Below are 24,165 nucleotides of genomic sequence, written 5' to 3'. Positions count from 1 at the left end.
CAGCATGATAAAAAGTAGAGACATCTCCCTGCCAACAAAAGTCCGCATGGTCAAAGCAATGGTATTCCCAGTAGTCATGTATGGCTGTGAGAGTTGGACTATAAGGAAGGCCGAGCGCCGAAGAATAGATTCTTTTGAACTATGGTGCTGGAGGAGACTCTTGAGAGTCCCTTGGACTGCAAGAAGAACAAATCAGTCAATCCTCAAAGAAATCAACCCTGACTGTTCCCTGGAAGGCCAGATAATGAAACTGAAGCTCAAATACTTTGGCCACCAAATGAGAAGGGAGCACTCACTGGAGAAGACCCTGATGCTGGGAAAGATTGAAGGTCAAAGAAGACGGGGACGGCAAAGGATGAGATGGTTAGACAGTGTCATAGATGCAACGAACATGAAATTGAGCACACTTCAGAGGACGGCGGAAGACCGGAAGGCCTGGCGGGAGCTGGTCCATGGGGTCGCGAAGAGTCGGACTCAACTGTGCGACTGAACAACAACAACAATGAGAAAAGACAGAATAGTGAGAAAAAACAATTTCCTCCTCTATTTCTCCATTATAAAATGTAACTCTTATCAGTTGTTGTTGTTGTTCAGTCGCACAGTCGAGTCCGACTCTTCGCGACCCCATGGACCAGCTCCCGCCAGGCCCTCCTGTCTTCCGCTGTCCTCTGAAGTTGGCTCAATTTCATGTTCGTTGCGTCGATGACCCTGTCCAACCATCTCATCTTTTGCCATCCCCGTCTTCTTTGACCTTCAATCTTTCCCAGCATCAGGGAAAGATTATCAGGCAACTAGCCAAAAAACAAAAAGTAATCAGTGGAAATCCAGCCAGTTGGCAGGTCCAGAGATAACAGAATATGGAAGAGACAAAGGGAACGTGAATGTGTAGAATGTGTAATTATTTGTGCATAGACCTCATTAGAGAGGGATAGAAAACAGCTAAAGCAGACTATTGATAAGCCATAGATACATTTTAGAATAGAGAAGTACAAAAAAGCTACTAGAGAGATATCTCCTAGAGTCACCTGGCACCAGTAGGGAGCAAAGAAGATTTCTGCTTTCAATAACTACGCTATAAAAAAGAATTTTCATTTTTTCATTTTATGTTTCAGTCATAACTTCATCCTTTGCTGCTGCCCCAAAGATTTTATTTAAACTTTTCTTATGATGCATTGGTGGACTATTTGAAAAAAACAGTTGCAAACTTTAGAAATGCCCCCCCGCCCCCCCCCCCCCCGGAATTTGGAGAATTCTACTTGGCCACAAGATGTCAGCATTATGCTGTATGAAACCAGTTCATTGTCAGTTTAATTTGTCGAGTGACTACTTAAAATAAAAAAAGACATCCTTTATTATGTAATAATCCAATCTGACTGAGGCTGGGGAGGGGGAATTTAAATCTTCCCACCTGTTTAGCATCATCAATCAGAACTGATGCCCCTCTCCCCAACAGTAAAATGCAGAAAAATGGCCATAGAGTGGCCATGTAGCCAGTTTTTTACTGACATTACTGATTGTTCCCTCCTTTTCCTGTTGCCTGATAAGGGATTTTTCCTATAATGGAGGGGAAGGAGAGGGGCATAACTATTCCTGTCTGTCTCTTTATCCTTTTCTGTGTGTTTTTCCTCAACAAATCTGACCCAAGATAAGTGTTCACATAAGGGAGGAGCAGGGTTTGCTTTTAACAAGAAATATATCTCAACTCTTATACCATTTGAGTGAATATTAAATCCCACTCTTTCCCCTTCCTGGACTGGAAGATGCCATGGTTCAGTGGAAGAGCACACACATTGCCTGCAGGAGGTCCCAGAGTCAATAAATGGCAACTCCAGTTACAGGATCTCAAGTGACAGGTGTAAGGAGACACCCTTTTTTTTTTGCCTTAGAGATCCACTTTCAGTTTGAGCTAGGTGAGATAATGGTCTGCCTCAGTATGGGACAACTTCATGTATCTGATTAAAACATGAGGACGCATGTGTGATAAGAAGCACAGCCTGGATAATATCTGAAATATCTCTATATGTGTTCATGCAATATGATTCTTATTGGTCCTGACATTTCTATCGAAGCCCTGGCTGGATGAGACAGTAGGTCTGATGTTGGTGCAGGCCCTTCTATGCAGACTCAATGTTCATTGTTGACAAAGGAGAATCATTGGGGAGCTGGAGTGGCCCTGGTTTGCAAGGATTTTATCTTGTTCACCAGGGGTGCTCTTAGACAAGTTGTATTGAGTGTACATGGGATGGTACATTGTATACGATCTGAAGAGAAACTAGCTAGGAAAGTCAGATCCAAGGCAGCTCTTAGAAATGTCTCACAATGAGTTATAAAGTATTGATACTATGCTTTTAAAATTCCAAACTGCTGTTATCCTGACATTTTAGTTGTACATTTTAGTTGTATAATTGTTTTATTCTGAATGCAATGTTTTAAATTATAAGTATACTTTGAATGTAATTTTGTATTGTAACGGCCAATGGCCATCTATATACATAAAAGAAAGTCCCCTCACCATAAAATCAACGCCCAGGCCAAACCCCCCATTGATTCCTATGTGGCTGCCAGACAGCTGCCTCTCTGCACCCCCCACTCTCTGATTGGTCAGCTGCAGAGCTCAGTGTTCTGAGGTAAAAAAACCCAACAGTTACAGGGGACTGCAGAGAGCTAACGACAGTTGAGGAAATCAGGAGTGGCCAAGAACCACCTGTGAGGTGAAGCAAAGCTGCTGGCCCAGGCTCTCCGATGGCTTCCAACACACTCCCCCCACCTCCCACATCTAACAGGCAGTTGTCTGTCAGGTGCAGTCCCACCTCCACAGTGGCTTCTAATACTCCTCCCCCTCCCCCTCCTACACTGGACAGGCAGCTGCCTGTCAGGTGCAGGAGAGGAGGTGGAATGGCTTCCAACACACTCCCCCCACCTCCTACACCTAACAGGCGGCTGTCTGTCAGGTGCAGCAGCGGTTGCAGGGTGCTTAAAGCCATGAGGGAGCCCACCCTGGCAGTAACGCCTTAGTGATCCTGCCAGCCCCGCCTCCACAGTGGCTTCTAATACTCCTCCTTGTCCTACACTGGACAGGCAGCTGCCTGTCAGGTGTAGGAGAGGAGGTGGGATGGCTTCCAACACACTCCCCCCACCTCCTACACCTAACAGGCGGCTGTCTGTCAGGTGCAGCAGCGGTTGCAGGGTGCTTAAAGCCATGAGGGAGCCCACCCTGGCAGTAACGCCTTAGTGATCCTGCCAGCCCCGCCTCCACAGTGGCTTCTAATACTCCTCCTTGTCCTACACTGGACAGGCAGCTGCCTGTCAGGTGTAGGAGAGGAGGTAGGATGCTTACAGCCGCTGGGAAGGTTTGCTTAGCAGGATTGCCTTAACCCTGCTGCTGGCTCAGCTCCGCAATGCCTTTAAATACAATCCCCCCCAACACCAGACAGGCCGGTGTCTGTCAGGTGTAGTAGCAGGTGCTTTTGGCCCACCTTAGCCACACTCAAACCCACAATGGAAATATACTCCAAATTTGTAGAAAACTGATTTCCTTTATTAGGTTATTTAACTTCTCACAATGTGGGTTCTAGAAAACTGGTTCATTTGAACTTGCTTAATATCTGATTGCTCGGATGGTGTTTTGAATATGTAGTTATGTCCCAGTTCTAAAATGTAACATAAATGAGAAGGATTTTTGTTAAAAAAGGGGGTGTGGGAACAGTATGCCCTCCCTCCAAATTCAATGCCCAGGCCAAACCCCTGCACCAAGAAACCCAAAATAAGGGGAGTGCATTCCTACCATGACGTCAACCCCCCCCCCAAGAGATTTCTGAGAAACATGATGACCCCTGCTTCTTAGATGATGACTGCTTCTTAAATGAACAGTTCTATGTGGCCTGCTCCAGAGTGAGCTCATCAAGCAGCCTGGTCATCCTAGCACCTGAGAGCAGAACCACCAATGTGGTCTAGAGAGAGGTCCTTCAGTACAGAAAAAAAGTACGCATGTCTCACTTCATTTCTTACACTACAATCTTCTCTGTTAGAATTCCTACAACAAATGTTACATTTCAAATTTCACATCATCAGTATTATAACTGGATTTCTGGAACTTAAATACCATAGCGAAGCACGGGTATCAGGCTAGTATACAATAAATCTAATCTACTACTACTGTACATTGTATATTGTGTGTACATTGAGAGGTTGAGTCGCATGACTGGTATAGATATTGGTAATCAGGGACATATACATTTCCCATAGATTACGGAAAGGATTCTGTTATTTTTCCTCTAGCCTCGTAGATTACCCCAGTGAAACATATGCTCAACCATTTAAAAATTGTAAACCTTAACAAGACTTCTTATACAGCTGTATTCCTAATACAAATCCACAATTTACAGTAACTGCTCCCTCCACATACCCTAAAACTCCACAATATCCCCAAAAGTAAATATCAACATTTCAGAATGAATGGCTGCAGTGCAGTATCATTACACAATGGCTGCATATGCTGGGCAACACAATAAAATGTAAAGTATGTTGCACCACTTTACTGATGGTGAAAAGTCAATAAATAGATTTCACAAGTACTTTGAGGAGAGTCTATGGCTTTGTGGCAGTTAAATATACAAACAGAATACGTAATTCAGGGGTGTCAAACATGAGGCCCTTGGAGGGCCCCGATCCAGCCTGCAAGGCCCTGGCTGTTTCCTACTTCCTTTTCCAGTTCTGCTGCTGCTGCCGTGTCACAGCTTGCTTTACCAGTCTCTCCCAATTGCACAGGAGAGATAGGTAGGCAAGCTTCTCCTGTGCGATTGAGAGAGCCTAGTAAAGAACTGACTAAGGCTCCTTTCCCTCCTCCTCCAAGGGAGAGGGAGGGGACAGCTAGAGCTCGCTTCCTGGCCAGCGTGCAGGAGACAAAGGGAAGAGCTTGCTTTGTGAGCTATTTTAGAGGAATTTGTGAGCTATTTTAGAGGAATGTGAGCTATTTTAGAGGAGGAATAACAAGTGAGTGAGGTGGATTAGGCTGTGTGTCCAGACCAAGTTCACCCAGTACATTTCCTTTGTAGGAAGTTGTAGTTATTTCTCTGGGGAAGACTATAGTTTTGTAGACAAACACATGGCCCTCAGTCTGTTAGGATGCCTTCTCATGTTCTTGACCAGCACATGAAGCAATTTATGGATGCAATGCCCAGCCATTTCATGTTTTCCCCTGGGTCCTAGGCTAGGAATACTGAGCATGAGATTCCTGTAATGAATGTCAGTAAATCAAAGTATGTTTGCAGCTTACAGATACACACCTCAACAGCATACTCAAGATTGCTACAGCACAGACATTTTGATGCAGTAATCCATAGCATATCTGGCCAATTTTGTCTGCAAAGTAAGTAGCAAATTGATCACAGTGGGCCATTGTGTCATCCAAGTCAAGTTCCTTGGGTCTAAGATAGAAAAGTCTCTGAACCACATGAAACAGCTCAGCTGGATGATTATGCGCAGACACAATGGTGCAGGAGAAATATTGCCTTTTCGCCATCACCACTGACACAGAATAAGCTGTAATATGTTGTGTCCAATCAGTCATAATCTGAGTTTTCCACCAGTTGCACTCTAGCTGTCATCCCCCGTTTCATCGCCATCAGTTCCTCAATGAACCAGGAAGACTATTTGGCTTTGTCTGGGGTGGGGGGAATCACTTAGGGGTGATTGTGTCAACAGCCTAGGTCCTCTCCCTATTCCAGAGAGCAGTCAGGGCCTCAAGAGAATATACTGAAACTTTGGATCTGAACTTCTCACTATGTGCAGTGTAATGAAGAATACAGTGTCTGTATTCACACATATTCAGAAGCCAATGCACAACAGGCTACTGAAGAGTAAATTAATACAATATGAATATGAGGAAGAGAATCTTCATCAGTAAATCATGGGAGTTGGGAAAGGGATTCTCAAACAGTGATCACCAGAGTGAGGGCAATTACATAAAGGTGTTTTATCTGAGGAAAAACAGGAGGGTGTACACTGTATCTTTTGAGGCTGAAGGGGAATTCTGAATTGTTTTTGTGATCCAGCATTCAGTAGCATCATTTATTCTCATTGTGCGAACCTTGCCAAAAAAACCCAACAACCACAGTATAGGGTTTTGCAGCAATGATGGGTAACCTGGTAAAATCACCTCTTCTGCTAGTGATGTTGTAATGCTTTTCCTGTGATCGTGTCAATGTTATACTATATAGGTATAGTGATTTATGCACTGTGAGCCAGTTTGGGTGCATTCTGGAAAACCTTAAGTGTCCAGGACATAATATTGATCCCCTCATGGAATTCTGCAACTTGTTGTTTGAAATCGATATTATATCAGACCTCTGTACATTTGTGTTCATAATAAGAGATACCAGTGTTTAGGCACCAGCATTTATCTGTCACCTTCTACCCTTTAAGATTCTGAAAAAGATAGCACTCGCTAAGTAACTTGCTGAGTTTATAATTGCATTTCTTTTGAATTAAAGTTGCTGTTGTATCATTCAGGTCATCTTTAGTGAAATTTTTGTGCAAGCTTCTGAGCTATCAAATGCACTTCATTGATTTCTTAAAGCAGTATGAATGATACCCTGGTGTCACAGCCAAATTCTAGCTGGAGATTGTATTTGCTGCTCTGCTCTCACTATATATTTTGTCTGCAGTCTTAATTTGAGTTTTTCTTTCATTTCTATTACATCCAATAATTGTCAAATTTCATCTTAATTATTTAGTGATTTCTAATATTGATCTGTTTCCTCATACGTAAATAGTTATCCACTTAAGGAACCCTTGAAAGGAGAGATAAACCCTTGAAAATACTGAGCAAAATATGGATGTGCCTCTGTTTAACTTTTCGAGGGGGGGGGGTGTCGCCTTCCTTTGTACTAAGATTTAATTTTCTTTGTTAGTTCCTAAAACTTTTCGATTTATATATATATATATATGTGTGTGTGTGTGTGTGTGTGTGTGTTGATTATATACATTTCTGAGACCCGTATATCTAAATGTTTGTCATATGATTTTCTCTTACATTAACCAAATCACTCACAATTTTTTTGTTTTAATATTCTTGTTTCTTAATGGAATATCGCAATAGTTTATTATTGTTGTGTCCAAGCTCATAGTCTGAAATTCCATTGCAAATAGGTTTCACATTTATCATTTTACTTCAAAAGTAAAAACGAATTATTAAAGATGTACCATAAACTATATAATGAATGCGACATAAATGAGGCAGATGCTATACTACCTTTAAATAAGTGTTTTCAAAGTACATAGCATTATCAAAATGATGGGGTTTGGGGTGGGAGCTGTGAGATACAATAGGTAATAAAGCATTTGGTGTGGTGCGCCACCCAAGGCATATAAAATATTAGCCTAAATGTTTAATTTCTTTCTGTCTGGGATTGGTGTCTGCACTGCAGGAAGTAGATTATAGCATGTTTTTCTTATAACAGGAAGGAGAGGCCAGGCAGCTATAAAAAGTAGTGGGTTTGTTAGCATAGCAAGAGTTGAGGATGTATTTTCATATGGCTTTGAAGAGACTGTTCTTCATTGGAGACAAACTGAAACTGCTCAAGTCAGGTAGGATAGGAGGCTTGATTTGAGGTATTAGGAAAACCTTGGCTGTTAGATATGTATACAAGTCAATAGACCACAGTATCCAAAAAAGAGATTTCATTCATTCATTCATTCATTCATTCATTTATTAAACTTCTACCCCGCCCTCCCTACACATGGGCTCAGGGCGGCTTACAAACAGGGCACCATGTGCCAGTACATAAAAACAGAGTAAAAACAAACACAACAACAATATTAAAATATAATGTGCTCAATGTTAGTTGTCTTCAATGCGAACAATGTTTTGTGACAAAATACATGATAACTAGTAGTAAATGGGTTATACAAAATCAGATGTGTAGGTAGACCAAAATGTATTTCTAGGAAAGCTATTTCTGAGACCAGCTTTGATTCACACTCAAAATTATAGCATCAAGTTTTCCAGATTATGTGGTGATTTCATGCAAAGTACTCATTTTTACTGTATTGATCTGCCTGCCACTGTAGGTCTGTAACAGGTTTTTTTACCATCTTATTCTCTCTCTTTAAGTCCTGCAGTTATGGGCTCAGACAGATGATTATGTCATTTGCTTCTGGTGTATCAGTGTTTGCTGTGTGGCACCCTTGTGATGTTATTTCCCTCCTTTCTTTTTTCCCCCCCCATTCTGGCAGGACACTTTCTCTCCAGCGAACAAGACAGCTGTGTTGAGACAACTCCAGAAGAGGCAGAAGTGCTTGTCTTGGAATCCTCCGATGAGGCTGATAAAACAGGCAAGGTGTGAAACTTTCCCTTGTCACATTGTATAAATAGCTGTGGCATGGAAGGCTAAAGACAGGTGTGCCAACTTCGCAGCTGTGTGTGATTAGAGCTTTTCATCCAGGGAATGTTGATCTTGTCCTTAAGGTGTTTACAAATGATATGAAATGAAACCAGTTAGATCTCTGATTACAACCCATTACCACCTGCTGAACCTAAATGCTCCCCCTGTCCATCATGAACGCGTGGCAGTAATATTGGAGCCTACACTTTTTGGTGTTCCTTTTCATCATGTTAACCTGTCCAAATACCACATAAGACATACCATGTTTCCCCTTACCTCCTTCCTTTTCACATATTCATATATTAAATACAAAATTGTATATATATTTTTAAACTGGTATCACAGTTTCCATGGTTCCATTCTAAATGCAACAGCAATATCAGGCAATCTACATTTTATTGAATTAGAACTCTCCAATGATATTAAAGTGTTTCGACAAAGTGCTGATAGCTGCACATTAACATAGGTAAACTCGCCAGATTTTGGTTTTGAATGTGTGTATGGTAACTCTTTCTCCTCCACCTTACCCACCTCCCCACACACCTAGGAATTGGAGCAGCGAGCCCTCCTTGCCTTCTCATTCCTCAGACTTCTTCAAAAATAGTGCCACAGACCCATTTCAAATAAATAAATTCTGAATATCCTTTGAGATATACTGGTGTAGAGTAGTGATCCCCAGTCTTTTAAAGCTGGAAGGCATGTTTGGAATTCTGGCACAACCACAAAATGGCTACCATGGGAGGCAGAACTAAATGCATACAAAAGAACCCCAATTGCAGGGGGGAAAGAGGGGCAACTTTAAAAAACACACTGGGAAGAAGAGTGAAGGAGAAATAAATCAACACTGTGGTGGCAGCTGCTGCTGAAACCATGTCATTTTTATTTATTTTATTTATTTATCAATAATTTCTATCCCGCCCTCTCCATGGACGGGCTCAAGGCGGCTCACAATCAAGGGCACTATGTGCCAAATACATAAAACATATAAAAACAATAAAACAACCATATTTTACAAAATAAAGTGCTCAGTGGTGTTGATCATTTAGTTGAATCAAGATGGTGTCCTGTAGATGTTATACACGTCCCGACTCAGTGGTGCCGATCCATCGCGATACTGTGGCTTGATCTTTATAACGGGCCATCCCATTTCCCCATTGTTACTAAGAGATAGTTGGTGGTGGTGGTAGTGGCGGCTCCTAATTGAAAGCCTGGCGGAAGAGCTCCATCTTACAGGCCCTGCAGAACTGTGAGAGGTCCCGCAGGGCCCTGATCTCCTCCGGGAGCTCATTCTACCAGGTAGGAGCCACCACTGAAAAGCCCCTAGCCCTGGTTGTAGCAAGCCTGGCCTCCCTGGGGCCTGGAGTCACTAGCCAATGTTGAGTCCCCGACCGTAGTGCTCTCTGGGGTCTGTATGGGGAAAGGCGGTCCGTCAGGTATGCCGGACCCTGGCCATATAGGGCTTTAAAGGTAAGTACCAGCACCCTGAAGCAAATTTGGAAAGGTATTGGCAGACAGTGCAGTGCTTTCAGCACAGGCCGGATGTGCTCCCATCTAGGGAGACCCATCAGGAGCCTGGCCGCAGCCTTTTGCACTAACTGCAGCTTTCAGATTTGCGACAAAGGCAGCCCCATGTAGAGAGTATTACAGTAGTCCAATCTCAAGGTGACCGTCGCATGGATCACTGTAGCCAGGTCATCGCGGTCGAGGAAGGGAACCAACTGCCGAATCAGCCGGAGATGGTAAAAGGCCATCCCGGCAGTGGCTGCCACCTGGGCCTCCATAGATAGGGAGGAATCCAGGAGCACTCCCAAACTCCTAACCTCCAGCGCTGGCAGCAAAGGCGCCCCATTGAAGGTCAGGAGAGGGATCCCTGTCCCCAGACCACCCCGACTCAGGCACAGGACCTCCGTCTTCGTCTTTAAATCTGCAAACCCAATCTCCTCTCCAGTAGCCAATTAAAAGTACTGTTGGGCAAGGGCTCCACCTGGACCCACCATCTAACAACACTTGGTGGGCACCAGGAAAGGTGTCAATGAGTACCATAGTAGCCATGAGCACCATGTTGGCGACCCATGGTGTAGAGAGTTTGTAATCCGGAATACTCAGAATTGGCCTGGTAATTAGTAACAGGTCTGAGTTCCCCCCTCATCTATTCTGTGGTTTGCATTTTTTTGTTTTTTTCACCACCTTTTCGCTACTTAAAACTATTGCTTCACAGCAGCTATGCAAAGGTCATTTCTGTGAAGGAAATGCCATGCATGACACATGTACCTGTGTTACAAGCACACAGATGTGTATTGTAGTGGGATAGGAATCTGCATTTGGTGGTATACCACAGAGTCTGGACATGGCAAAATAAATGTGAGTGTATTTACCATGTGTGACTCTGTAAACTTACAGGGTTCATGAAAATTCTATCCATGTAAGAAATGCAGTCGCTGTAAAGTGGCCCTGAGTTGTAAACATGATCCCGCTAGGGTATCACAGTGGAAAGGAAGGAAAAAGCTCTTGGCCTCTTATTTCCTGACCCTTTGTCACACACAAGCCTAGAGCCCTTCCATCATAGCTCGACAGTGGAAGGGCTACTTGTGCAAGGCATTCCCAAGCTTGAAACAGCCACAAGACCTGTATCAGCTTCTAAAGCTTGGGCTCGTATGTCATGCAGAAGGCTGCTGAAGTCTGTACTCTGGTTTCCTGCAGAACCAAATATAGTAAGTAATGCTGAGCATTTTTTTAAAAAAAGGAAGAGGGAAGTATTAATCTCTCTTGATGCATGTAGATTTTAAACTTTTAAGTATGGTCAGTACCAGACTAGTATGAAGTCAGAAAGGTATTACCGTATTTTAAAATGTCTTCTGGAAGATCCTGAATTATTAATTTAAATATATTTTTGAATACCTATTTGTACTTGTATTCTAACTAGATCACTAAATTTTGCAGAGATAGAAGTGACCTTTGTGTAATTTGTTTCCCCTCCCCTTTTTCCAGTTGCATTTCTCTTATCTAAAGTTTTGCTACTGTTTTAAAAACTTAATTAAATTGCAAATTAAAAGGGGTTTCAATGGTTTAGTGATTATCAACTGAAGTATATGAAGCAAAATTTACATCCTTTATGACCAGTATCCGAATCATTAATAATCTCTAGGTCTGTATGCAGCATTCCTTTCTAATGTTTGGTTGCCAGCCCCCCCCCCCGTCCACCAGCAGGGGATGGGGGGGTCAGGGTTGCCAGATCCAGGTTGGGACCTGGAAATTTGGGGATAGAGCCATAGAGTCCACCCTACAAAGCATCCATTTTCTCCAGAGGAACTGATCATTGTAGTCTGGAGATGAGCTGTAATTCTGGGGGATCCCCAGATCCCACACAGAGCCTAGCATCTCTAAATGTTTATAATGCAATAAAACAGCTGCAATAAGAAATGTGCATTTAATTCAGTATTTTAATAATATAGGACAATTAATTTGAGTAACCAAAATAAACCTTGTGTGTTATCAGCATGCTTTAAAAATGGGGAATTATTTTAAAGAATTTTTTTTGAATTCATTGTGTATTCTTGTTAAACCTAAACTGAATGTGTAACTTAAATTGTTACATGAAAGAATTTTACCTGAATGGCAAACACATACTTGAATTGTTCCCATATAGTGTTGTATTGTATAAAATGTTAGCATTCATTATTGTTGCATAGGGACTTTCCTTGTGTTCTTGTATTCTTATGCCACTTAAGACACCACAGATCCTAAGAAACAATTTGGTGACGTGGACTTTTCACTACATCCTAGTTCTTCCCTTTTTTCTAAGTATTATATTTCTGTTGGTATGTCATCACAACGCTTACTTTCATCTCACAATGTGTGCTTGGTTGATTCTAAAATAAAAGCTTTCTTTGCAAACTATATCAGTATTGCAAATTAACTCTCAAATTTACTAGCCCACAAAAAGTGTTTGTTAGTCTGTTTGCCTTTCATAGACAAGTGTTAGTTATTTGGGGACATAAAAAATAACGAGCTTTGTGAAATTCCATGCCTGGTCTCTTGAGGGGGATCTTCACTTAGTTCAAGGCAATCATGCAAGTGGCTTTTTACAAACCTGCCACAAGGTTATTTTTTAAAATCAGTCTCTGGATCTCTTTTAATAAATTCTTTTTAGTCTAAAAGGCCATCTTATATAATTGGGGGGGAGGGGAGATTAACTCTACAGTGGTATTCATTGTATGTTGAGCTTGTATATGAAGAAATGATCTGAAAACATCTTAAAACTTGAATCTTGCTGATCAGTTTTCTTGCCCTAACAAAAATAAGGTTTTGATTTCCATACATCCAGACATTTATGAAATGAACATGTTCCTGATGGTCTGCATAAGGCTGTAAAACGGTTTTTTAAAAAGGCAAGAGGTTTTTTTTCTGCTGAGAAAGACCTTATGATGAAATTTGTTAGAACATAACAGCAGCTGTGCCAGAGCAAACCAATGGGCCATCTGATCCACATCCTGTTTCATGCAGTGGCCAACCAGGTGTCCCCAGAAGACCTACAAGCAGGGCATGGAGGCAGGGCCTGTCTCATGCCATTTAGCTGAAGGACATGGATATAGGCTTGCAATTTCCCAGGTCCAGGCAGGGGATCCCCTACTTTTGCACACTCCTTCCTGCTGCAGGCCAGCTGGCTGGTGGGGGAAACCCCAATCCAAACAGCGCCACCACCATGCGATGTCCCCCATGTGCTGACATCATGCAGAAGGGTTATCATGTTGGGGACGTCAGGCAGTGACGCTCTGGTTTTGGGGCAAAACTCTGTGGTTTGATGCCAATTTTACCATAGAGTTTGGCTCAAAAAGCAGAACATCGCCCCCAATGGTGTTGACGTGATGACATCACTTCTGGGTGATGTCAGCGTGTTGGTGACATCCCTGCCCACTCCTCGAATGCCCCCCAAATCTCCCCACCAGTGTGACGAATCCACCTGGAAATCCTACTTGGCTATCCTTGAAAAGCACAGGCCTGCCGCACCCATCAGTATGGGGTGGAGCTTTCTGAAAATCCCACCCCCTTTATTGCTACACAAACCATTTTGAACAAGAATAAAACATCCAATTTTTACATTAGCTAGACTAAAGATGTGTATGCATTATTTCTTTTTTTTAAATTGCAACCAACATATGGTACTAGTTAAGTTGAACCATATGTGGGTGTCAATTTAAAAAACACACAAAAGAGTTATCACAGAAGATTGAAATAGATGAAAACACTGCCAATTTTCCCCCTCCTATATACTAAGTGATATAATGGATGGATTCTTCAGTAGATCATATACCTGGAATTCCCAACTGGTTTGAACCTGTGGGCAGGTTGGCATTTTGAGAGAGGGTTATGGGGTGCTAAGCACAAAATAGCTGTGAGAAGGCCTACCTTCTCTTCTGCCACCCAGCCAAGATCAGTCAATGGCAAGTTAGTGTGTGAATTGTCAATAAATAAATTAATCATAGGATCAGTTGGATAAAGGAAGGTATGATTACTGAGCAGAAATCCTATAAGTGGTAAATTAAGCTGAATAAGTCATCAGGACCTTAACAAAATGAGAGCTCTGTAGGGCTTAGCCCTAGAACCAGTTTTCAGTGCCAGAGCTAGAAACAAAAAGCTGGCTTCTAAGTGTGTGCAGAGAGAGTCCCCCTCCCACATTCAGATATATAGGCAAGCTGGAGTTGCTCTTTGTTTTAGAATTACTGGTGGGGATACAGTTGGATTGTGCAGCAAGGAAGGCTGCATTTAAACTGCTGCTATGGAGGAAAGGTCTCCTGATCACAGTACAAGAAACCTCCCATGGAGCAACGGATATGGACACTAAAGCTCTTTCACCGACTTTGGGCAGGCATTCTCCCACCAAAGACACCCCCACACACACACCTGTGGGGATGGTGGGAGAACACTGGGGAGAGGAACTGTGTTTGTGTACAGAGAAGAAAGATCAATTATGCTACAAAGGTGTCCATATATAGAATGGGTCTCTGATCTGAATTTTCATCTGCAAAAAGGAATAGGTTGGAAGAGGGATTTCAAGAGCATGACATCTTTCATGAAATATATTGCTTGTCTTTTTGCATATATTATTTGCCTCCCATTTCTTCACCATCTGTTGGCCATCCCCTGGTTTGGTACCTTTTAAAAAAATATTTGGGGTTTTCTTCCTGAGGCCATCCTAGTCAGTTTGAGATCATTTTATGCCATTCTACAGGAAACTGTCCCCCAACTCCCATACTGGATGGATGAGTGAATTTGCTTGGCGCACGTAAGGATTTCTCCTTCCTTCCTTCCTTCCTTCCTTCCTTCCTTCCTTCCTTCCTTCCTTCCTTCCTTCCCCCCTCCTTGTTAATGGCGTTAGATTAAGCAGATAAGAAGAATTTTGGTAACAGATGTCCTTTGGAAAAAAAACCCCTGCTGAGCGGAAGTGCTACTGGACATCCGTTTCCTTCCCTCTAAATTAGGGCAGCTGTCTCATGAAATTGCAGCTAATTATCTTATGGCGTGTTTGATTTCACACATAATGAGTTTTGCACACATGTTTCAATTATCAAAGTATTTTATGCCTGCATTTTTTTCTTTATTTTTAGTGCCAGTCAAAATGCATTAAGATATATATGCCCTCACATTCTCTTTCAGCATATAAGACTGATATTTTTGTTAAAAAGGAAGATAACATTCTTTTTTTAAATATTATTTTCCCCTAAAGCTGTTGGCTTTCAAAGATTTTCTAATTGGCAAGCTGCTTCGTTGCTTGACATTTTAATATTCTCAAACAGTCCAGGTTGCAGCCAATCAGCTTTCCTGAACCACAGGCAAGAGACATTTATTTTGCACTGGGGATTTTGCTTCTTCCTTTCAAGTTTAAACTGTCCTTGCTTGAGTTCTTTTGCAAAAGCTCCTTGAAAGAATTAAGAACTGATTCTGCAGCTTACATCTGAGAATTCCATTCTCCTTGATTCCGTTGAGTGAGTGTGTGTGGTCTGAAGAGGACTCCAGAGAAATTTGGTAGCTACGTTTTCTTATTAGTATGCATGAACGTATACAGCAGCATGAAATACTTGGGCTGAAAAAGGATTTTTCTGTAGTTAATATGTCAAGGAATCTGGATTTTTGTATGGAGGGGTGGTCTGAATATGACAAATAATGGAATTATTAGCGTAACATAGTTTTGATGATGTCAGGTGTTTGGAACAGCTAAACATAAATCCAGAAATGCAGGCACTGAGAAAGCTTCTGTTTCTGTTTGGCACATGCTTCATTTGTTAAGATCAACTGTATATAACAAAAAATGAAAGATTGTTACATTTCACTTTTCAGCAATAATAGTGATAGAGTGATTTTCAGTTTTTGAATGGGCAGTGTCACTAGGTATTACTCAAAGAGTGAGATTTGCTTAAAGTTTGTTTATCCAGCTGAAAGAACATTATATAATTAGTGAGATTTTACTTTCAGTGGTCTTACAGTCAAATGAAATATAGTTGTTTTGGACAGCACAATATTGTTTCATTGTTGAAAAGGAAAGAGGTCTTTTTGTTACTGGACACAGCTCTGTAAGCTAGTGACTGTGGTCATCAATGTTAGAAGATTTGGATGGTACTATCCCAAGCATTTATTAGTTAACTTTCAGTTATGATGTGCAGGTCTGTAAGATAAGCAATTTTCCAAGCAAAATGGGTACAAACATGAGCAGAGGAGTTATTTTGCTGTTTATTATATAAGAAATATGATTAAGTAGGTGTCAGAGAAAAATGTAGCCTGTTAAAGCTTGTACCCTGTAGATTTTAAAAATTCATATAGTTTTGAAATTTGCATTTTGGAATTCTTCAATGTGTGAAAAAATTCTCTGTTAAATTTAAAGAATCCACCTAAAGAAGAGATGCTTCTGAAGGTAGAGAAGGTTGCACAGAGAAATTGGTGTAGTTTTTTTCAGGTGTAAAGTCTATGATTATAGATCTCTTCAAGAATAGAACGGACTCTTTGACCGTGCCTCTCCATCCATGAGACCTATGTAAGAGGTCATTGCAATTTGCACAGTCTTGTTCATCTCTTTGGGGACCAACACTGTTGCAAGGATTATAGGAGCCATTTGTATTGGCATCTCTGTAGTTGGCGGGAGGGGCTGCCAAACATCTGCACCAGTGACAACTTGTTTGCCATACCATGTGAAATTATTCCAGTGCAATGGTACATAGTACAAGTGGCTTGCTCCTGCTATTTTTTTTAATTTTTTTTGCAGTCTGCAATCTATAAGATCATTTCATCACCATTTATTTTACAGGTTGTTTTAACAGATTGGACAGCTTCTGGGATAGAATATTTCAAGTGGTGTCCTGTAAGGACTTAGGAGGCATCTCATTTCCCCCTCCCTGCCTATTTCCCCTTTCCCTTTCTGGAAAGTCCCACACTGTCTCCCCTTTTCCTGCTTCCTTATCTCCTTCTAGGATTGCTGACCTCCAGGTAGGACCTGGAGATGTCCTGGAATCACAACAGATCTTCCAAATACAGAGATCAGTTCCCCCATTAGGGCTGCCAGCTCCAACTTGGGAAATTTCTGGAGATTTGGGGGTGGAACCTTTGGAGGGTGAAGTTTGGGGAGGGAAGCAACCTCAACAGGGTATAATGCCATAGAGTCCACCCTCCAAACAGCCATTTTCTCCAGGGGAACTGAGTCCAATAGCACCTTAAAGACTAACAAAGTCTGTAAGGTATGAGCTTTCGTGAATCAGTGTTCACTTCTTTAGATAGATAAAGATGGGTAGCCATGTTAGTCTTTCTGTAGCGGTAGAAAAGAGCAAGAGTCCAATAGCACTTCAAAGTAACAAAATTTGTGGCAGGGGATGAGCTTTCATGAGTCACTGCTGACTTCTGTAAACTTGTTTCCATTTATTCTTTGCAACCTCCTGGACTGAATACTCCTGGACCAAACGGAAGCCTAGGTTTCTTGTCTCGTTATCCGTTCTGATAACTCCAGGCCTACTACCCCTCTGTATATCAAACCTAATCCAGTCAAGCCTGCTATTGCCATTCGGCATCTGAAATCATCTTTATAAAGTTTATATCTCCGGTACCTCATGTTACATTTTATGGTACATATGGCCCAGCCTGACAAAGTGACATTTATGTCAGATCTGGCCTTCATAACAAATAAGTTCAACACCTCTGGCCTAGAGCCTTACATTGTAGGGAATAGGTGATTCATAAATTGAATAAATAAATAAAGTATGAACTTTCACCTCCATACCTGTTTTTTGCCCCCAAGTTCACTGGTTTGGAGTTTTCCCACAGCATTGTGGTGCATTAATGCACCTTTGAGGTTTCCCCAAATTTCTCTGATCTTTCTTAAACCTGCTTTTTGAGAAACTGTGCAGTAAAGCTTGGATAGCTGCATTGTGACTGGGAAAAATTGGATTTTCCAGTCCATGTAACAGCCGTTTTCCTTGACTCTGCCCCCAGAGCAGCCATTTCTTCATCCCCCGGCTACCAGGGGGCTTTAAAAATTTTTAAATAAGCACTAGAATATTGTTATATCAATATACCAATGTGATAACAGGTGCATCAGGTTCCTTGAATTCTCAGGGTTTTTTTTAAAGTAAGGCTCTAGGCTCTTCTCTTGTGGAGATATAAGAAAAAATCATATCTTTGTAAGGTAAGGGGCTAGAAAATTCCTTTTTAAGAAAATGAAAGCTGGGAACTCAGAGAAGCTGCTATAGTTACAATGATGTATTGATATAACAACATTCCAGTACCAACTTAAAAAAAAGTAAAAGCCCTGGTGGCCCAGGGTGAGGGGAGATGGCCACTTCTGGGGGACTGGGGCAGGGAAACTTCACAGAAACTTACCATGTGCAACTGCTGTTGCTCCTGCATGCCATCTGCAGCTTCACCAGCAAGAGGGAAACCACAAAATCCCATTGCTGTGTGGATGCCACTCTGGTCACCTCTGTCCCTGCCTCTTATAAGATCTGAACATCAGCAGTCTTTCAACTGTCCCATGTTGCTTTGAAGGCATGACTTCAAACTGCATGCATGTACATATCAACACAGTGAAGGTCTGCAGAAATTATTTTCCATGGTGAAGGAGGAGAACTTTGGGCTTTTTCTGGATTATGGGAGCATGTTTTGCCCCAACTGTTATTTTTCTAGACATGTGCAGAGTTTGCAGCTTCATTTAAGCCCTGAATCAAGTGCATACAAACCTTAATAGCTTTCATATCTTTCACATCTACTATATGTGCACTGTGAGTCCTGTATTTCAAGCTCCCTAGTGGTTTTTTAAAAGTTAATTTTATAGCACCATAATGGCTCTATAAAAGGGCCTAGGGGAAGAAATAATTCCTCTCTCCCCAGTTCTGACCTAAACTGGTGCTTCACACACATGAAAATAAAGTTTAAAACACCTTTGGGAACTCAAAATACAGAACTCTTGTCTGCATAGCTAGTAATGCCCAAAGTATTAGTAAGTAATAGTCATATCTGCAGGACCGCCTCCTCCATTACACCCCCAGGAGAGCATTACGGTCTTCACAGAATAATTTACTGGTGGTCCCTGGCCCTAGAGAAATCCGGCTGTCCTCAGCCAGGCCCTGGCCCCTAACTGGTAGAACTCTCTGCCAAATAACATCAGGGCCCTACGGGATCTCATGCAGTTCCACAGGGCTTGTAAGGCAGAGATGTTCCTCCAGGCATTTGGTTGAGGACAGTGATGGTTTACATCATGGCTGGCACCCTGCCTTACCCGGATCTCCTACTCCTCTTGAGTTATTCCCTCCCAGTGCCCATGAAACACTCACAATCCAGGATTGGGAGGGCACTACAAAATATAAATTCACCATATGTTTTGCCTCTGTATAATATATTGGGATAGTTTTATGGTTTTAATTATTTTAAATTTGTCCATCGCCTAGAGCCCCACATTTGTGGGGATCAGGCAATTCGTAAATGTAATGAAATAAATAAATAAATAATATTCTATATCAGTAAATAGATATAAGAAGAAAGAATACGGACTGAATTTGCAGCATTTGAAAATGTGTCTTAAATGATTAGCTTTATAGTATAGTGCATCTTACAAAATGTATTTCTAGAATTCAGATCAACAAATTCGAGTGGAATTGAATAAATGTAATATGAGCCCAGAGAATTAGTGTTCCATTTTATCTCAGTTCAGACAGGAGTTGAAACATCTTTGATGAGAGCAAGTTTGTTAGTACAGGTTTTCTTAATTAGCAATTAAAGTAATAGGGTCAGAAGCAGGGAGATAAAAAGAGTGTAACTGCCAGTACCAAGGGAAGAAGCAATTGATGATCACCTAGGAATTGCTCAGACACATTCCCCGATAACTTCTGTATTAAGGTGTGTAATGACAATGGCTAGTGCTCATCAACTCTTGCCCTACTTCCTCTGAGGTTGCAACATGGCAAAAAAGGTATATATGTGGGACTAGTAAAACGTAATTTTTGAATAAAGGGCATGTCCTGAGCATTTTGTATTTGTTTCCTGGTAACAATTTGTCTCTTTTGCATTTGCACGTAATTCCTGCTGTATACCCCGATCACTGGCAGCTTAAGACCAGCCATTTGAGCTGGCCTCTCTGCCTATGACACCAAATGTCATATCTGAACTGCTGGCCCAACTTTATATAAAAGTATGCTGATGCAGCAGTCAGTAAACCTCACACTGAACAACCATTTACTGACACAGCAGGTTTCGGTATTGGACCTGTAATGCAATTAACATATCTTGTTTTTATACTGCATATTTGTTAGAAATCAGTCATTTATTGTAAGGTTTTTACTGGCTCATAGCCAGCTATGATAGTATTGGGAATTTTTCTGTTTGTCTTTTAAATTGTTATGTACTGGTCGAAGACCGTAATAATAAACTGACTGACTGACTGACAGTGATTTATTGAATTCCTAACTAGTTAGCGTCATCTTGTGGTGATGTGCATTTACATTTTCTTTAGAAGAACATAGCAATTTGAAGCTCTGTGATTATAGCTTAGTTTATAGATTTTGGTGGTAATAATAAATTATATGTGTTTCTTAATTTCAAAGAGTACAGAACAAATTGCTGCTTTTTGTCGCAGTCTTCATGAGATGAATCCATCCGACTTGAGTGTCAACCCTAAGGAATTTACTGGCCCTCAGCAAGCCATAAGACAGTTAACTGATGCGGATAAACTGCGCAAGGTTATTTGTGAACTCCTTGAAACAGAACGCACCTATGTCAAGGTGAGCTGCTTTTTGGGGAAATGATTTAGTTGTAATCAATATATCTAATTCTCAATATGGCCAAATCTAGGGATATGTAAATCCAGACACTGGAGCCATGAAACAGACAAGACAGAATATATCAATATCTATATCAATATCAATATCTATATCAATATCTATATCTATCTATCATCTATCTATCTATCTATTAGCAATAAAGCCCGTTGTAGGAGTGAAGACAATGAATGCTAGCCTGGCCGTCCAGCCGCAGGCCCCCGTCTCCTTCCTCGACTCCCCCGACCTAGCGAAGCAGCCAAGGCTCATCCCTTCCCCCCCCTGCGCGCAGTCGGAAGCCCCGGCGGGCCAAGCCACCTGCCCTCAGCTGTTTCCCCCACCTACGGCCGCCCGAGGCCCCGGCAGGCCCAGCCTCCCGGGCTCATCCCTCTACCCCTAATGGGCGGTAGCTTGGGTGGCCGGCTGCAGGCCCCTGTCTCCTTCCCCGCCCCCCTGCCCTAGTGAAGCTGCCTGGACTCGTCCCTCCCCCCGCACGGTTGAGGCCCCAGTGAGCCAAGCTGCTCGGGCTCATCCCTCTCCCCCCAACAGGCGTTAACTTGGCCGGCCAGCTGCAGGCCCCCGTCTCCTTCCCCGACCCCCCTGCTGCCCGGCAAAGCGGATCGGCCTCATCCATCCACCCCGTGCTGTCAAGGCCCTGGTGGGCCAAGCTGCCTGGCTTTGTCTGTCCCCCCCCCACCCACATGCCAGTGGGCCAACACATGTGACCTCGTCCCCCTGCTTACCAGAGGGGCGACGGGACAGGGTGGGCCAAGCTCCCTGGCCAGCCGCCTGCAGCACCTTGGCATCGGGTTGTGCCGGGCACTGGCGAAGCAGTCTCGTCAAGCCCTGCGGAACAGGCGGCAGAGGTCCATGCAGATTGTCGATGACCAGGGTTTTCTTGGTGGCGGCCCCATCCTGGTGGAATGAGCTCCCAGAGGTGATCAGGGCCCTGCGGGACCTCTTACAGTTCTGCAGGGCATATAAAATGGAGCTCTTCCACCAGGCTTTTGGGAGCCGCCGCCACCACCAATGATGAACAATGGATGGTTGAATGGGAGAGGGCCCTGGATTCCGGAAATTGCCACCAACAGCCTAAAGAACATCAAGCACTGCAAGGACAATCAAAATGAACACTGAGCTGACTGTGAGCTGAGAATACTGAATAATGGCTGCTACCATCATATGAACAACAATGACTACTAGCACTTTATTATGGTTTTAGAATTGTTTTAATTGCAACATGTTTTAATGTAATTTATCTGTTTTTATGTAAGCCACCCTGGAAAAAAAAACACCCTCCCATGCTCTCTTTGGTCATCATCTAGAAGCCTCTTGAAGGTGCCTGGCCCCAAGATGTCTTGGTTAGCTGTCACAGGGGAAAAGCCTTCTCAGTTATGGTCCCTACCCTGTGGAATGCACTCTTGTATGAGAACAACAACAAATGATACCTGTGCCCTGCCAGACTTGCTTAGTGTCCGCAGGGCATGGAAAACTGAATTATTTAAATTGGCCTTTGGAGGTTAACCAAATGTTTGGAGTGTTTTAATAGCGATATGGTGATAGTCACTTATTTTAATATTATAATGTTAATATTTTGTATTTGTTATTTTTATGTTGTTTTTTACCACATTGGTTTTAATGTTGTAAGTCATCAGAAGACCCTTCGGGTGACCGGTGACTAATAACTCAAATAAATAAATACAATTGCTCTGGAAACTGGGTACAGTAGGGGAAATGAAGATACAAATTGCTTTATGAAATGGTATTTTCAATGGCATACCACTGGAAGTATGGTGCTTTAGTGAAGATAAATGTAAGGAGGACTAACATAATGGGTCAGACCAATACATCTAGTTGAAAGTTCTGTTTACAGATAATAACTAGTTGATCTCTCCAAGAAGTCCAAACACATTGTGTTGGCAATATGTTGATAATACCCATATCTAGTAATCAGAAATACTTTGAAGAAGCTTGTAATGTGTAGTTTTTAGAAATCTGGTTGCAAATGTAGCTAAAATAATAGTTTTTCATTTCTAGGACTTAAATTGTTTAATGGAGAGATACCTGACACCTCTACAAAAGGAAACTTTCCTCACTCAGGAAGAGGTATGGTTTCTGTCTTAACCTTTGCAAGATATTGTTCACAAAAGTTTGTTGATGATATTCCCAAGCTGGTACCTCCTAAGAGCTTCTAAGCATGTATGGACTGATCATCAAGATTTAAAAAATTAGAATAAGACATTGTTGACAATTATGAGTCCAAACAAGTATGGATAATGTTTTGATGTCCAACTTAGTTTCAAAATGTTTCTTTCTCACCAGCTTGACATTCTTTTTGGAAATCTGACTGAAATGGTAGCATTTCAAGTAGAATTCCTGAAGACTCTTGAAGATGGGGTGAGGTTGATCCCTGACCTTGAAAAACTTGAAAAAGTCGACCAATTTAAAGTAAGCCTTTGTGGTTTTGCTGAAGAACTGTAATTAATTTACTAACTTTAAATGTTATTAAACCAGAGTAATTGTCTGAACAGCTTTTTTCAAACATATTTGAAAACCATCACTTCTGTTTGTTTTTGCAAATCATTTGCTAAGCAGGATTCTTGATGATGTTCTAATTAGAAAAAATAACACACTTCATTGCTGCTATAATGAGTGCTGTTTTGATCTACAGATAATTCCAGTATCGGCAAAGCCATATAAATGTAGTTACTCTACATCCAATTTCACATTTGAAGTTTTGTCAAGAAAGAGCTAGCAACAGAAATATAATTGCATAAGACCTTACTTCAGACAAGCTTCAAGTACACGATTTCCCGGAAAATCGTGAGGGAAAATTATTCAGAACAGTAAAATGTGCCCAGTTCTTTATGAAAAAATCATGCAGAAAAGCTGGTTGCATGTTACATTTTGGCTTCTTGTTTCTTTCTTTCCAAGTATTATACATAATTTAAAAGAAATGTTTGTAAATAGTAATATAAATAGTAAAGAACCATTATCATAATGTTGAAAAAATGATTAAGTATTTCATCATGTAATAGTGTTACCATATATATAATGGTATATGTAAGTTCTAGTGTTTTGCACAGAGTGTCACATGTATGACTATCTGCCCACTTGGGTGTGTGCTCGGCGCAAGGAGCTCCTGGTTCTCAGGGAATGTGTTTGCTCCCTTGAGGCCAAGGTGGCTGACCTGGAGAAGCAGAGACAGTCAGTTAGGCGTACAGAAAAGACTCTCGGGGACTTGTTAGATATCTCCCACTCTGGATCTGGCAGCCCCGCCGCTGTCAGGGAGCATGAGGGTCAAGGCGAAACAGGGCACCGTGCTGAGGATAAGGAGAATGTGCCCACAGAACAAACAGAGTAATGGAGGCTGTAAAAAGTAAAAAGAATTCCTTTAAGCAGTGGAAAGCTAGTCACAGTGAGGCTGATAAAACGGAACACAGGCTATGGCAAATAAAATGCAAGTCTGAGGTCAGGCAGGCAAAAAGGGAATA

General features: G+C 41.9%; 1 protein-coding gene across 1 annotated transcript in view; it reads left to right on the top strand.

Moving 5' to 3' along the window:
* The window catches only part of TIAM1 (T-cell lymphoma invasion and metastasis 1), a 102,858-nt gene that overhangs the window by 55,808 nt on the left and 22,885 nt on the right, over window positions 1-24,165 (top strand). The window contains exons 17-20 of the mRNA XM_015409624.1: window positions 8,236-8,339; window positions 20,459-20,635; window positions 22,709-22,777; window positions 22,994-23,119. Of these exons, the coding sequence (XP_015265110.1) occupies window positions 8,236-8,339; window positions 20,459-20,635; window positions 22,709-22,777; window positions 22,994-23,119 (476 nt within the window). The remainder of the gene's footprint in view (window positions 1-8,235; window positions 8,340-20,458; window positions 20,636-22,708; window positions 22,778-22,993; window positions 23,120-24,165) is intronic.

The sequence above is a fragment of the Gekko japonicus genome, unplaced genomic scaffold (genome assembly GCF_001447785.1).
Source record: "Gekko japonicus isolate JY-2015 unplaced genomic scaffold, Gekko_japonicus_V1.1 scaffold2601, whole genome shotgun sequence".
NCBI classification, from domain to species: Eukaryota; Metazoa; Chordata; class Lepidosauria; order Squamata; family Gekkonidae; genus Gekko; species Gekko japonicus.
The sequence above is the reverse complement of the archived record's forward strand: the minus strand, read 5'-3'. Positions and strand labels throughout refer to the sequence as shown.